Here is a 16,044-nt window from a genome sequence, read left to right on the forward strand (position 1 = left end):
TATTCGAAGACAAAGAAATAAAAGAAAAAGATAAAAATAACAAACAAACGAGTGAATATAACGTTTTATTCGAAAAAATAAACATTTCAATTCGAACAGTTATGACATATGTCAATCAATTCGTATATTGGCGCTTATAGTCCGCCATTTTACATACGAACGTAATGCGCATGTCCGTCCGATTTACTATGCTCTGGCTGCAAAGATTATTGCACGTTGCCAGGCTGTGGAAGTAGAGCTGAAGAGAGTTGGAATCATTACCCGAAGGTCACGAGTGTGTCTTTGACGAGGGTTATTGAATATTCGACATCATTTATATCATCAGTATCGTTCATTTGTTAAAATCGTTTAAATTTCATCAATAATCAAGCAAAAATGCTGCCCCGTTTTTTAAAACCAACTCTAAATATTGTTCAACAAGGAGCAAAAAGATTTTCAACGAGCACCAGGGTAAATTTTTTTAAGCAAATAATTAAAACGCCTCTAAATTTCTATTTTCTGATTTACGGTTTAGACAAAGACACGATTCTATACGAATCTAACCTCAACAAATATTACTTTCTCGATTAACGTTATTTCGTATGTTACGTATATTTTTATATAAAAAAATGGTGAGAAAAATTTGTTACGCAATCGAATATCATCTATTTGTTAATTTTCAAAATTTCGGATACAGTGATTAAAGCAATGAATAATCCCAATCCCGTGAGTCAAGCAAAAAAGAAAGAATACGACGAGACTCGTGTCATATTTGTATATTTTCAAACAGTGGATATTGAAAAAAATGAAGTGAACTAGTATGTACTATGAAAAGAGATCGTGGAATAAAATGATTATTTCATGTATTCATTGTAATTTTGATACATATTCACAGCGCGATGTCAAGGTCGCCGTTATGGGAGCAAGTGGTGGAATTGGGCAACCATTGGCACTGCTGCTAAAACAATCTCCTCTCGTCACCGAATTATCTTTATACGATATAGTTAACACACCTGGTGTCGCTGCTGATCTCTCTCATATCGATACACCTTCAAAAGTTACGGGTTATGTGGGTCCAACCCAATTAAAAGATTCGCTAAAAGGTGTAGAGGTATATAAATTCTAATAAATAAATAAATTAAAAATATTATTGTTAAAATTATACAGATAAAAAATTATAATTAATCATAAATATTATTCCAGATCGTAGTAATTCCTGCTGGTGTACCTCGAAAACCAGGAATGACAAGGGATGATTTATTCAATACAAATGCCTCTATTGTACGTGATCTTGCTGCAGCAGCTGCAGAAGTATGCCCAAAAGCATTAATTGCCATCATTTCTAATCCAGTTAACAGTACTGTACCTATTGCTTGCGAAACATTAGAAAAAGCTGGTGTATTTGACCCTAAGAGAGTATTCGGTGTAACTACTCTCGATATTGTCAGGTCAAGTGCATTCGTTGGCGAAGCTAAGGTAAAGATTGTTTAAACACGTATTATTAATAAAAGCAATAAATTGATAAATGTCATTTCTTTAGGGTCTAAATTCACAAGAAGTAGTAGTACCAGTAATTGGAGGACACAGTGGCATTACCATTATTCCTCTGCTTTCGCAAACTAAACCCAGTGTTTCTTTTTCTGAAAGCGAAACAAAGAAACTCTCAGAGAGAATTCAGGAGGCTGGTACAGAAGTTGTAAAAGCAAAAGCTGGTACTGGCTCGGCTACTTTATCAATGGCATATGCTGGAGCTCGTTTTACTCTCTCACTACTCAAAGCTTTGAAAGGACAACAGGGAATAGTTGAATGCTCTTACGTTAGGTCTGATATCTGCAATACTAAATATTTCTCATCTCCTGTTCTCTTGGGTGTAAGTAGAATTCCTTTACTCTCTTTTTTAATATATATTTGTTACTAAAATAAAATCTCTTAATGTCATAGAAAAGTGGAGTTGAAAAAGTTATGGGATATGGTGACCTTAATGCTTACGAAAAGAAATTACTAGAGGCTGCTATTCCAGAGTTAAAAAAGAATATCAAGAAGGGAGAAGATTTTGTAAATAAGAAGTGAAACTATACAGGTTGTACGTATCTTTAGAGCTCAACTCTTCAAATAACAGGAGAAGTAGCCATCTTGTTGATAGCTGGTTATGACATATCGATGAAACATAACTTGTTACGATTTGTGCCAATAAAACCAGCTTACACGAATTTGCGAATTTTAATCTATAGAAACAAGACATATGTTTCTGCACTCTAAATTTATCACGATAGATAAATAGATTAAACCACCGAATATTATCGAATGTTTAATATATGAAATAAAAAATAGTTTAATAGAAATATATAATTCTATTTAAGAAATAAAATAAAAAAGATAAAAAAAAAAGAAAAAAGATAAATAAATAAACAAGAAATATTCTAAAATTATTCAGTATATTGTACAGACGTAAATAAAAATAAAACATCTTAAATTTTAATTATGCCTTTTAAATAAAAACAATTCTCTCGTTGTATTCATAGTAATATTTATTTACTTTTATGCTTGGTATTTTACTAGAATGAATGTTTTTCATTCCTTTCCATTTCTACTTATTAGCAATAAAGTGTAACAAAGAGCAGACGTTTATAGTCCGTTTATTTGTAGCTTTAAAATGTTTACTTTTACAGAAAAAGAAGGGCACTAGACCCATGTATAACCGTACTTGTTGCAATACAGAGCGTAAGAACGCGCGTGGTCCGAAATAGATTATTAATCGAAACAACACAACAAACGCGTCAAAGTCTTCAGACTTAAGCCAGTACTCGTTCGTAGGAAGGGTTACGATTAATCTTTAATCACGATCCATCGAGTATACGCTAACTCGATACACAAAAGAATCGATCGAAGTTTTCGATCTAACGATTTATATTGCAGTGACATAAGTTAAGAGCTCATATCCTTCGAACGGTCCGTCGCGTGCTGTGTATGTGTGTAGATGTGTAAGAGAAATAGAGAGAGAGGGAGAGAGAGAGAGAAAGAGAGAAAGGATAGTAGAAGCATAAATCGATTAGAATAGACGAGATAAGATCGACTGACCAATATGATAAATCGAAAATATCACGAGTGAATAAAGAAATGAAAATTTAAGACGAAGAAAACGCTTTTAGAAATAATATGTAAGTAAAAAAATAATTCGCAATCTTCTTGAAATAAGACTTACAAAGTCTTGATTATCAATAACGTTATCGATTAATTCAATGATAATTTAGATAATTTATCGCTACTTATGTCGTATATGAGAACCATGATATGATTCGCATACGAGTGCAGAAAATGTTAAAAAAAAAAAAAAAAAAAAAAAAGAAAAAAAAAGAAAAAAGAAGAAAGAAAGAAAAACAAGTTCTCTTAATGTATGGAGCGTACATAACCTCATAAATGATATCAGAAAATTCACTCGATACAAAATTTCCACAAATCCTCGTTCACAATAAACTAATATCAAAATTTTCTGCCTTATTATCCTCAGATCGAAGATGTATCATATCAAAAATGTACTTTTTACGATCTTCGAGGATACGTTTTAGAATTAACAATATTTACTTTTTTTTCGGTCGCTTAAAGAAAAAGTATAGAATAATTTATTTGTTATTAATAATTAATATATTCCCATTTAAAAATTGGAATGGGTTATTAGAGAAAACTTCAACGTGTAATGACCTCAATATATAATAATTATCTTTTAACGTTTCAAGTGGGATTGCTTGAAAAAAAGAATCTGAATTCTGGAAGAATTGGTACCAACTGCCGCCATTTTTACATATTTAAGATAACTAATATTACCAAAGAAGGAAAAACATAACGATTGTTCAAGTTAATAGTCATAATTAAAGTTAATAGTTGCAATTTCACATCTGCATATTCCTAGATTAATCTCGACAGTTAATCATCAAACGCCTTTGATATCGTGATCGCGTAACATTACGCACGCACCCAACGTATCTTGTAATTAAATGAGACTATTTCTCGATCTTTTATACATTCACAAATTTTTTGATTATTATTATTATCAATATTACTATTATTATTATTATTATTATTATTATTATTATTATTATTATTATTATTATTATTATTATTATTAAGTTTTTTTTATATGTGAATTTTACTCGCGACTGTTTAATTTCTCCCCGATATATTGACGATATCGAAGAAAGTATATGCGTTGGATCAAGTTCACTCTTTTGATAGCCTCTATTACAAGTTGGAAATTTTTTCGCGTATACATACATACATACTTACGGTGTCGTCGATCATTACCCTTTTATCAAATTCCATTTTACTTAATTAATCTTTGCATCATGTAAATACAATATTACCTATTGTAATCGATTCAGACGAATATCATTAATATTATCAGCGATATTAAAAAAAAAAAAAAAAAAAAAACTATGTTGATGAATCTCTTCGTACTTAGGTTATGTTCATTTTTATAATTGTAACTTAGAATTTTTTTTAAGAATTTCATTCGCATAAATCGATAAAAAGAGTACACGCTGTATATATATATATATATATATATATATATATATATACATATATAATTATCGATTCTCTATTACTATAATATTTAAATATAAATATTACTGATCGCCGTCGTTCAGTATTTGCATTTATTTTCGAATTAAGTCAATAATCACGAAAGTGATCTAAGTCAGAAAGAGCATCGAATTATTCCGAAACACAAAGTGATATGTAATTTAGGACATTTAGGTCACATTCAGGATCATTGACACTATTCGTTTCGCTTTCTCGCAGCACGCGTAAAGTCGTCTTACTTTCTGTCCGTTTCTTTTTTTTCTTTCCTTCTTCTTTTTTTTTTTTTTCTTTTATTCATCATGAGATCAAATATATGCAAGATATAATTTTCACAGATGAATCCAACGTAAGTCTGTCTTATTAGAAGAAATAATTGTTTCGATCTAAGATTAAATATTTCCAACTGAGGTATGAAATCCATCATCGGTCGAGTCGATTAGAACTAAAGGGACTGTTGGTGGTTACGATGAATGATGATGGTAGTGGTGGTGGTGGTGGTAGAGGGAGGATTATCCTTCACGAGTATGCGCCGATGAGAGAGGTGGTTGAAAAAAAAAAAAAAAAAAAAAATAAAAAAAATAAAAAAAAAAAAAATAAAAAAAAATAAAAAGAGATGAGGATATACATACATAGGCGAAATCGTTCGCGGACGATTTGAAAGTAGGGTACAGAGTCGTTTATTCTGTTATTATTTATATACCACAGCAATCGATAATAGTTTACACAAAGGGCGTATGAAAATGTACAACCACATTACAAACTAGCTAAACAGCTATTTTTTGCTGTGAAACAGAACGCTAAATAGGGGAGGGCTCCTCTACAGCAGAACTTGATATTTTTCTGTTTCGTTTTCGTTTTCTTGTTGGTTTGGTTTGTTTTTTCTCCATTCTTTCTTTCTTTTTTCTTCCCCCCCCTTTCTTTTTTATTTTCTTTTCCCGACACTTCTCCTTGACCCAAATAATACCTACACACAAGCATCTCTCTCTCTTTCTCTCTCAATCTCTCTCCTTTTTCCCTTCTCTTTCCTTCTTTTCTGTCTCGGAGAAGCGTAAAAAAAAAAAGAGGCAGTTACAATGAAAAGTCTGATATTAAAATTCGATATAATAATACTTAATTTCTTTCGCAGATTATTATTTATAATATTTTATTATTAGATAGTAATGTTTGCTCTCGAGAAAGAAGCCGTTATTCAGGTTGAATGGGCGTGTTTATTGCATTGACTATTTTATTTATTTATTTAGTTATTTATTTATTCACTCTTGGGAGGGGCTACGTTGTTGTTGTTGATGACGATTATCCTATTTTCTCTTCTTCCCTTTCTTACTTCTTTTTTTTTTCTCTCCATGATTTTCCTATTCTTTCTTTTAACAAACGCGCGCTCTTCTCTTCGACGGCGATGAAAAAAAGGAATCGTAAGCTTCGGTAAAATCAATTTCTATTCACGGAATGCGTTGACTCTTGGTCTCGTTTATTATTATTATTATTATTTTCTTATTTTTTTTTTCTTTTCTCTTTTTCCTTCCTCTTATTGTTGTCGACGTCGTCGTCGGTTTCACGGAGGAACGACGCGATTGATCTCTCTTTCTCTTTATCTCTATCTCTCTCTTTCTTTCTCGCTCGCTCGCTTGCTTGCTTGCTTCCTTCAGGAGAAAGGTTTTCTGTGTGTTAGAGGATTCTTCGTATATACATATACATACACATACATATGTATACAGACGCACGTACACACATATATGTATACATACATATATATATATATACATATATATATATATATGTATATATATACTGATCGTTTTACGCTCGATTTACGCGTATAAACGTTGTAACACCGTTTTATTATCGTGGCATGCGAGACGATCATGCGCGCAGTAAAAAAGCAGGGAAGGAGGAGAAGGACGAGGAGGAGATTAGGGGCCGGGTAATACGAATGAACGAACGAACAATCGAACACACATCGTAGGCTCGATTGACGTTTGTTTGTTTTCTATTGTAAAATGCGTACGGTATACACAATGGAAGTTGTGGGGACACGGATCTTTTCCATCTTTATCTCTTTTCTTCCTCTTCTTTTTCTTCATCATCATCTTCCTCTTCGTCTTCTTCATTATCTTCTTCTCCTGAGGCGCTTGCTCGCTGTATGAATACTGCTAGAACGAGCCGTACATGTTACGACCGTACAGGACCAACAACAACACGCGCACGCACTTTCATTTGAACATTTTTATCACCTTTAATTAATTATGATTTATATTAGCTCAATTTGTTTTGCCGAAATCGCGTTTGTCAACGATATTTTTCGTCGTAAATCACGCTAATTTTGATCGTCTACGGATCTCATAAAAACCGTATACTTTTCTCAATGTTTCTTTTCCTCTCCCTCTCTTTCCTTTTTTTCTTTCTTTCTGTCTTTCTCACATGCATGCATGCATACATACTTACATACAAACATACATACACACGCCCACGCACGTGCAATCACACCCACCTACTATGCTTTCCCTTCTTCCTTTCTCTCCCTGTTTTTTTCTCTCTTTTTTTTTTTTTCTTCCAAACATGCTTTCCAGTCTCGGTGGTAAACCCAAAGGTGTCTGTCTTTACTCTCTTTTTTTTCTTTTCTTTTTTATAGCTTCAGCAATTCTGATGTGCACCGTAACTCGATGTATGTACGCGCGTCTGTATGTGTATATGTATATGTTTATGTACGGATGTATGTACGTGAGAGTCCGTGTGTGTTTACGTGTTTGTGTGGATCGAATGATACGATTATTTTTTTCATTTTCTTTTTGAGTAACCATACGTTGCGCGTGCTTAAGGTCACGCGATCGCTAAAGATCTCCCCTTCCCACTTCAAACTGTCACCTGCTTGAATTGTTTTTTTTTTTGCTTACGAGTTATTAAGAGTTTTTTGCTTTTTTTTCATGTGTCTCAGTTTTATATGCGCAAGACATCACTCACTAAGGCTAGAGTTACGATACGTCCTGATCTTCTACATCCTGCAGCTGCTCCTTTTGCTCTCCTTCTCCTGCAAACGAGAGATAAGAAAGATTAGCGATATGTTTTACTCGCGAAAACTTAAACTTTAAAAATGATTTATTTTATAAATCAAAGAAATACGATTAATTTTAACACGCTTAGTACCGCGCAGATCTCACAATGGTCTTTTATTGGACTGTGAATTATTTGTTTATTATCCTAAAAAGGTCAACAAACTTTTTATACATTTGTATTAGATATCTAAAAAGATAAAAGACACGAGATCTAGATGACGCTCCTTTTGAATATTTTCAACGATGATATATAGTCATTTATATATATATATATTTTTTCTTTTTTTTTTTTTCAAACGAAAATTCTCGAAAACTTTCGAAATGGCACGAAACGCGGTTTTTTTTTTTTTTTAATGCGTTGAATGGCGGGATAATTTCATATAACTTGCTCATGGCGTCGAAATATTGTATAATCGTTCTTATTACTTTCCTTATAACATTGTCGGTTACAATGAACCCCATGGTGTTATTAACAATTACAGGTGAATCCCATGATGTCATTAATAGTTGCAGGTGAATCCCATGGTGTAATTAAAAATTATCGGTGAACCCCAGGGCATTAAACGAGTTAATAGATAATCCTTAAATCGATCATTATCTGAAATATACTAACCATCCCCTTGCATATCCGACGTCCAAAGCGTGAGGTTGTCCCTAAGGAGCTGCATAATTAAGGTGGAATCTTTATAGCTCTCCTCAGACAGAGTATCCAATTCTGCGATCGCGTCATCAAAGGCAGCCTTCGCTAAGCGACACGCCCTATCAGGACTGTTCAAAATCTCGTAATAGAAGACGGAGAAATTAAGCGCTAATCCCAAACGAATAGGATGAGTCGGTGGTAGTTCGGTCATTGCAATGTCGCTTGCTGCTTTGTACGCTACTAGAGAGTTCTCTGCAGCCTCCTTCCTGTCGTTGCCAATTGCAAATTCGGCCAGGTAACGATGATAATCTCCCTTCCTGTGCGGAACGAAAAAATATCTTTCGGTTAGAAAGTACCGTCGATGGTATAATGTGAGGAATTAAAGAAGATCGATGTACAGTATGCGTCACGTGATTCGTTACGCGTCGTATATCTTGCTAATTAATAGAGATATCAAAAAAAAAAAAAAAAAAAAAAAAAAGAAAAAAGAAAAAAAAAAAAGAAAAAGAAAGAAAAAAATAAAGAGAAAATAAAAACAGTAATTATCTGGTATGTTTCGAAAAATCGTTTTATCGAAATATATATGTATTGTCAATATTTTATCTAGATTTGTCTTTATTAAATCGACGATTTGTTGATTTTATTACTGAAAATACAGGTGCAAATGCACACTTGTAATAAGTCATTTGACAGATCGTGTACGGAATAAACGGAACGTATTAGGTAGGTCACGTGACTTATTATGAGTTGATCGACGATCTGTTAGGTTAGGCCGTCGATAAAAAAAAAAGAAAAAAAAAAAAAAAATCCGAACATTTTAAAGAATAGAGCATTCGTCATAGCTAATTATTATTAACTGATATTATTATAAGATGATTATTATCAATACTGCAATATCAACGAAAATCACGTGACACATCCTGCATAATTGTATAATGCATTTTCTTACATTTTGTAATAAAATACTTTCGACTCTCCGGTCGAAGCACATGGTATCAAATGTTTGTCCAAGACACCCAGTATATCAGCACAAATATCCTTGAGCTCTTTCTCCACTTGAGATCGGTACTGACGGATCATCTCCAGCTTACCCTCGGCACCTTTGTTCTCCTCCTTCTGTTCGATACTCGATATTATTCTCCATGATGCCCTCCTCGCACCGATCACATTTTTATACGCGACGGATAGTAGATTCCTTTCCTCAACGGTGAGTTCTACGTCCAGCGAGGCCACCTTCTTCATCGCTTCAACCATTTCTGCAAAATACGACCGGCAAACATTGTCGTCAACGATGATACCGTTAACTTTGAAGACAACATGCTGTCGTCATTATAATTTATCTTCTCGTACTCGTTTTTTTTTTGGAAAAAAAAAAGAAAAAAAAAAAAGAAAGGAAAAAAGAATAAAAAAAGAAACAAAAAGCAAATATTCATAATAAACCTATAATTTAAGATATTGAATCTTTTTATGCCTATCTACATACATTGCTATTCTAATAGGCAACATCGTTCGCTATAATATTTTATATAATAATTATCGTTAATATAAAATTAACAATCTTCTTGATGGATCATAATTGACCTCGTTCCGAGGAAAGATTGTACCGAAGGATTCGGATAATTTGCGTTTTAAACGGTTCTCCGACTTTATTCAAGGTCATAAATCTGCTTCCGCCTATGTAACTTCAATCAAAGTAGTTTCTTGTCGTCCTCACGTCCTTTTCATGCAATTCGAGAACGTTCCTGTAACTCTCAATATTCAATTCTTCCCTACGATCGAATAAGCTCAGATGGAAGAATCGAAAACAATATCAGAAATTTTCGTATACTTTATTTAACTTTTAGCACAGCTCAATTCCGTATGAGAAAAGTTATCGCATAGGAAAGGTACGCTGACATATATTAACCCGCTGACCCTTGAACTTCGTAAAGGTGCTCTCGCTATTCAGGTATTATATCACTGATCATGCGCGAACGATATACTTAGATACTTTTATTTATCGTAGCCTTACATAAACGACTTTTTTCAAATTTCCTCTTATATTCACGTATCATATGAACAAGGATTTTTACTTTACATTCTAAATTAAGATTTCAAGCAAACAAATGATCGCATGGTTTATTAAATTAATAAATAAAAAGAATGTTACAAAGCGATCAAACTCTGCCATCATATTTTCACACTTATCGTCTCAAGAGAATGCCTTTTGTTACGTATAATATCGTTCAGAAATACGTCACCTTAACAACATTAATTATTTAACAATTTTAGCAATATCGAGTCGTAATGGTAATGATAAAGAATTCAAATTATAAATTATACAAAAAGAAACAAAATGAGCTGTATATATTATGACGTTCAAAGGACTTTTCGAATCATACTCATATCACGGTATGACATACGGAAAGAAGATGCAAATATACGCTCACGTGTATATATATATATATATACATTATTGAAATAATCAATCTTGTTAACTTTAGAAGGTTTTTTATTATACTTGTAATATACCAAATACGAATTGCAAATGTATTAATATGCATTGCAATTTCTTTTTTTTGCTTTGCCTAGCAGCTCCATTAAAAGATTATTGACCTTTTTTCTAATTAAAAGTAGTATATGCCTATTGAAATAAATTCCTGATCTAAATTACTACATATTTGTTCGAAGCTTTAATCGTTAATTTATGGAATTAAGCCTGTTAAATCTATAAAATTCTTACATATATATGTATATATATGTATGTTAGAATAGTGATCTATGATCGTTTACCAACGCTTACCAATCTAATGCACACGTATTTTTCTAGATAACCATTATCTTTAATACACCTGTACTTTCTTCCAACGTCCCTTTCATTGATAATACAACAGAATTGAGTAAAACACAGAGTGAGTCACTTGTTGGAAGTCAATGTTTCAATGGATTAGAGAATATATAACAATGAAGGTATACTACTAAATGAGTATTGTATAAGTGTGCAACCGTTCTTAGTGTTTCTTTTTTGCTTGAGAGCGAGATAATGACGTGAAACAAGTGATTCATTCTGTATATAGGGTAAATCAGAGAGTAATAAAAGAATCTAAGAATTTTATGTAAACTGTATTTTTACGTATATTCGAGAAGTTTGTAAAAAAAAAAAAAAAAAAAAATTTGTAACATTTTTATTTGAACAACTTTATATACACAATAAAATTCATGCTTTTTTCTGTTTTTAATGGAGAGAATCTCAATTAAAAAAAAAAAAAAGAAAAAAAAAAAAAAAGAAGAATCCTCGAATATAACGTGCTTTGAAATCTCAATTACGTTTATCAAAGAGTAAAAAAAAGCAAGAATAATCGGGGGGTGGGGGGGATGCACGATTCTTTTTTTCAATTGGAAGGAAACAAGGAAAAATTGTTCTCTCTCTCTCTCTCTCTCCCCCCTCCCTCTTATCCATCAATCGGTGTTAAGTGGGAAGTGAGGAGAAAGAAAAAAGAAAAGAAAAAAAAAAGAAGAATAAAGAACGACAATCCAAGAGAAAGAAACATTTTGATTGGTGCTATGATGGAAGCTGGCAATGGCCGCACACGCTCGGGCTCGTACGAGAGGAGTTTCTGACGCTTACGCGCGACCACCACAGTCGAAATTCGGCGCAGCTCTCCCTCCAAGGATCGATAGCTCGGTAGAAAAAGCAACACATTACCTATGGCGGCGCCTTGCTGCCACAGGACGCGCCTTCTTTCTTCTTCTTCTTCTTCTTCATCCTCTTCTTTTTCCTTGCTTCATCGTTATATTAAAAAGGTTTTGATCGTAGAATCCCCAAGCAACATTTTTCTTTCTCTTCCTTTTTCCTTTTTTTTTTTTCCTCTTTTTTTTCCCCTTTTATCATACTCATAAATGATTAATGAACTTAGAGAACGAGAATAAAAATCATGAAAAGGCGTTATCATTGTCGATCAATAATAAGTTACAACTTCTTTAAACTCGTACGAAATTTTATTTGTATATTTAATTCGTATTTTATTTTATTTTATTACGAAAAATCAATAAACTTTCCGACAATTAAATATATTCCGAATATAAAAATAAATTGGACATCCGCGTTCGATATCAATGGCTATAAAAGAATTTTGTGTATTTTTTAATAATAATAACGATGTAAAAGAAAATTAAAATGTCGAATGGTACACACGAGTATTGACCGTGAATCGTAAATAGTATCTCAAATTTCCATACCATTCGTTTGACGTAATGTTCTCCGTTTTATAACGTTTTAACGAGAACGAGCAGCATAAAAAAAAAAAAAAAAAAAAAAAAAAAGAAAAAAATGAAAGAAAGGAACAGAGAAAAATTCAAAAAGAAAAAAGAAAGTAATAAATAAAACCACGATAAGATACATATTTTAAAAGTAATAACGAGTTTACAGTTTCAACGATGTCCGATCTTTCTCGAAGTGTTTTAATACAATTTTCTTGTCGTGATAACCTTCTAAAAAAATGTAATACGTCGTCTTTATCTTTTGTTATATCATTCAATCCTTTCGAAAATTGAAAATCGAATGTAAATGATATATGTCTTAAAGAATCACACGTTATGTATTACGCGTTACCTTTATCAGGTATTATCGAACCAAATTCGATGTTATCCTCGATAGATAGCATCTCCTCCCGTTCGTATATTTTCAATTATTTTCAGATTATTTCAATTTTAAAGGAGTTATAAGAAAAAATTTCTCTCTCTCTCCCTCTCCCTTTCTGTCTCATCTTTGGCATGATAGATTCGAAATGGTACGATATATCAGACGATAAAGATAAATACATTTGAAATAATATTTAAGACGAGAATTTATTTAATAAATCTTTTCAAGCTATATATGTATGTAAATCGAATATTATAAAATCATTCTCAAGAAAAAAAAAGAAACAGTGTAATTACATATATATATATATATATATATATATAATATTATATATATATATATAAAAGGTAAAGGTAAAAAAGAGAAGAAATTCACGAAAAAGTATATCGGAATCGTTAGCGACGGAATTACGAGGAACGAAGTATACCGGCCGAGATATACGGAAACGTAAGGTAGCGGGCGCAGCAGATCAATACTTTCCTTCGGCCGTGGTCGCCCTCTGCCTCTTTCGCTCGACGCTCGTGACTACCCCTCAACTTTAGCTCCGCTCTAACAGTTCTCTCACCCATTCTCTTTTTTTTCTCTCCTTTCTCTCTCACTCCTGCAACCCTCGGATTTACCCTTCTCTCTCTTTCCTTTTTCCTCGCCCGAAAGGAAAAGATAAAGAAAAAGTATCATATGTCGGGCTCCTTCGATTCCTTCGTCTCCTCTCTTTTGAACGTTTCGTTTCATCTCCTCTCTTCATGTTATTCTTTACAAGCATAACACCCAGAGACAGGTCAATATCACAAATTTTATTTCTACGATATATCTTAGGTTCATACATTGGCAAGAGAGCCAATCAACCAATGACGAATGAATGATATTTATCCAATGCAGAATATCAGAATGTGCGACCTTTTTTACTTAGATATTTTCTTTCTCTTTTTTTCTCCTTTTTTTTGTATTTTTATCTCTCGTTACTCTTTACCATCTATCATTCTTCTCATTCTACTTGTCGATATATAGATATCACGCGAGAAACATTAGCCCCCTTAGGATCATTAGCAGCAGCAATTCCCCTCCCTCCCGCCCTTCCTCCTACCATCCTAACCTATCCCATTCCACGCACGATCGATGAGTGACTAAGCAGGAGGCGTTTGACTCGCGCTTGCCATTCCTACGACGTTTCTACCAAGGAACCTTTACATACATAAACGCGTTCGCTCATGGAAAAGATGAAGAAAGTACGGCGCTAACGTACTTAGCAGAACTTTCCTTTGAACTTTCTATCAAGCTCCAAGTCCAGTATTCGTGCGAATAATATGTATATAGGTGTATACTGGATTTTATATATATATATATATATATATATATATATCCATGAACTGAACTAAATATATATAGTATATAGTGCATATGCATAGATATATGTATATAGTCACCAATATTATAAACGCGTACATTCACAATAGCATACATAGCATAGGACATATGTCGTACGTCGTGAATGGAAGTAAAAGTATCAAGCACGACTAGTAACGAGAAACGAAGTTATTTCTTCTCCTTCTCCTCCGCCCTTACTTAGAGAAAGACACCTACGCCATTTTCAAATATTTTAAGAGGACGAAGATAGCAGAGAGAAGAGCAACTGTGCGAGGAAAAAGGCAAAGGGTCGCCGAAAAGGAAAGCAGGAGAATTTCTGGATAGGTAGGTAGGTAGGTAAAAAAGGGAGAGAGAGAGAGAGAGAGAGAGAGAGAGAGAGAGAGAGAGAGAGAGAGAGAGAGAGAGAGAGAGAGAGAGAGAGAGAGAGAGAGAGAGAAAGCGAAAGAGAGAGCACAGAAGAGAAGGCCGAAGGTCGAGCCGGTCCCGTCGATTGGTTGTACGATTTCTCTGTGTTCTTCAAGGCCAAATGCCACGAGCGGTACACGCGTTACTACGTGTGTCCGTCGTAGTAAAAGCCGGCATCGCGGCTTTTTAAAGCGAATCTTAACTTCTCCGTTGTCGATCTATGCGTCACGCTGTACGGTGAAGGACCGACTTGTCTGGTTATCTGGACGATGAGGCCCCTCAAAGTGCCGAACACAGTACGCCTAGCAACGCTACCTCGCCGTTGCTCCAGCGCTGACGACGTCGCGAGCGAGCGAGCGAGCGAACGAACGAACGAGCGAGCGAGCGAGCGAGCAAACGAGCGTGTGTGAGAGAAAGAGAGAGAAGGAAGGAAAGAAAGAAAGAAGTAGAGAAAGGTAAAGAAGAATAGAGAGAGAGCGAAAAAGAGAGAGGAGAAAGAGAGAGAAGGGGGAGGAGAAAAAGGGAGAGCCGCAGGATCGTCGATATTCCTGAACAAGCTTCCCCGCTATCGTCAAGAATGAGAAATGACATGAGCCATCGAAAGAAAAAAAAAATTTCATAGCTCGCCGGCTTCTTTTTTATGAACCGGGCAACGTCTCACGCTTGACGTTTCTTCCGCGACTTTTGACAGATCTCGCGAGGTTCATAGCGATTATATGTTTCCTCGGAAATCTCGTTCCGACTTCATTTATCGAATTTATGGAAAAGAGGAGATTCATAATTAGAGAGAAAGAGAATGAGAGGTAAACGGTTGAATGGGCGGGTTTAATGTAGGAGAGCCGAGCAGTCCCACTCTCCTACCGATTTTGTCGATTTCCATTTTGACCCAGGCCGGCTCCCTTACCCAGAAAAATATCCACTCACCGTCATAGCGTTCGGCTTGTTCGGCTAGTTTCGCCTTGTAAACATTGTCCTCCCGTTCCGACATCTTGGATGCGTGTGGATTTCACGAGTAGTCAAGGGCTTTCAGGGAAATCTCACGAATTGCTTGTTTCACCGAAATACGTACACCTCCTCGCACAGCCACTCGCAAGCTCACTGACCAAGATGGCGGCGCCCGCCAACAATCGAAAGCAGTTCCCAACTCGCGCAGACTCCGCAAGACGCTCTGTCGCATGGCGCATGTTGAAGCCCGTGTATCATTACGCGTGACGTCACTGTTAGCAACGCCCTCATCAAGGCTCGCGGATGAACTATCGTCCAAAAGGCAAAAAAAACTAATTTTCTCTACATTGATTCGTTTCTTACGACGATGATCCTCTCGATTAAATCCTGATTTTTAATAGAGACATTCTTTTCTTCTTCTGCTCTCTGATTCTCCATGTTTTTTGTCGATAATCATTATA

The 16,044-nt window shown here is 34.5% G+C and overlaps 2 protein-coding genes across 2 annotated transcripts; one reads left to right on the forward strand and one right to left on the reverse strand.

The window, feature by feature from the left end:
- Nucleotides 1–193: 193 nt before the first annotated feature.
- Nucleotides 194–2,189, forward strand: LOC124948829 (malate dehydrogenase, mitochondrial). Its single transcript, XM_047493043.1, has 5 exons — nucleotides 194–450; nucleotides 875–1,090; nucleotides 1,183–1,455; nucleotides 1,520–1,849; nucleotides 1,921–2,189. Exons 1-5 carry the CDS (start codon nucleotides 376–378, stop codon nucleotides 2,047–2,049), a joined length of 1,023 nt encoding a protein of 340 aa, XP_047348999.1. The 5' UTR covers nucleotides 194–375; the 3' UTR covers nucleotides 2,050–2,189.
- A 206-nt stretch (nucleotides 2,190–2,395) lies between these two features.
- LOC124948831 (14-3-3 protein epsilon) lies at nucleotides 2,396–15,780 on the reverse strand. Its single transcript, XM_047493046.1, has 4 exons — nucleotides 15,563–15,780; nucleotides 9,197–9,503; nucleotides 8,221–8,564; nucleotides 2,396–7,582 (listed from the first exon to the last, which is right to left on the reverse strand). The coding sequence occupies exons 1-4, from the start codon at nucleotides 15,624–15,626 to the stop codon at nucleotides 7,527–7,529; spliced, it is 771 nt and encodes a 256-aa protein (XP_047349002.1). The 5' UTR covers nucleotides 15,627–15,780; the 3' UTR covers nucleotides 2,396–7,526.
- Between the last annotated feature and the right edge of the window lie 264 nt (nucleotides 15,781–16,044).

This window comes from Vespa velutina, chromosome 4, assembly GCF_912470025.1.
Source record: "Vespa velutina chromosome 4, iVesVel2.1, whole genome shotgun sequence".
Lineage (NCBI taxonomy): Eukaryota > Metazoa > Arthropoda > Insecta > Hymenoptera > Vespidae > Vespa > Vespa velutina.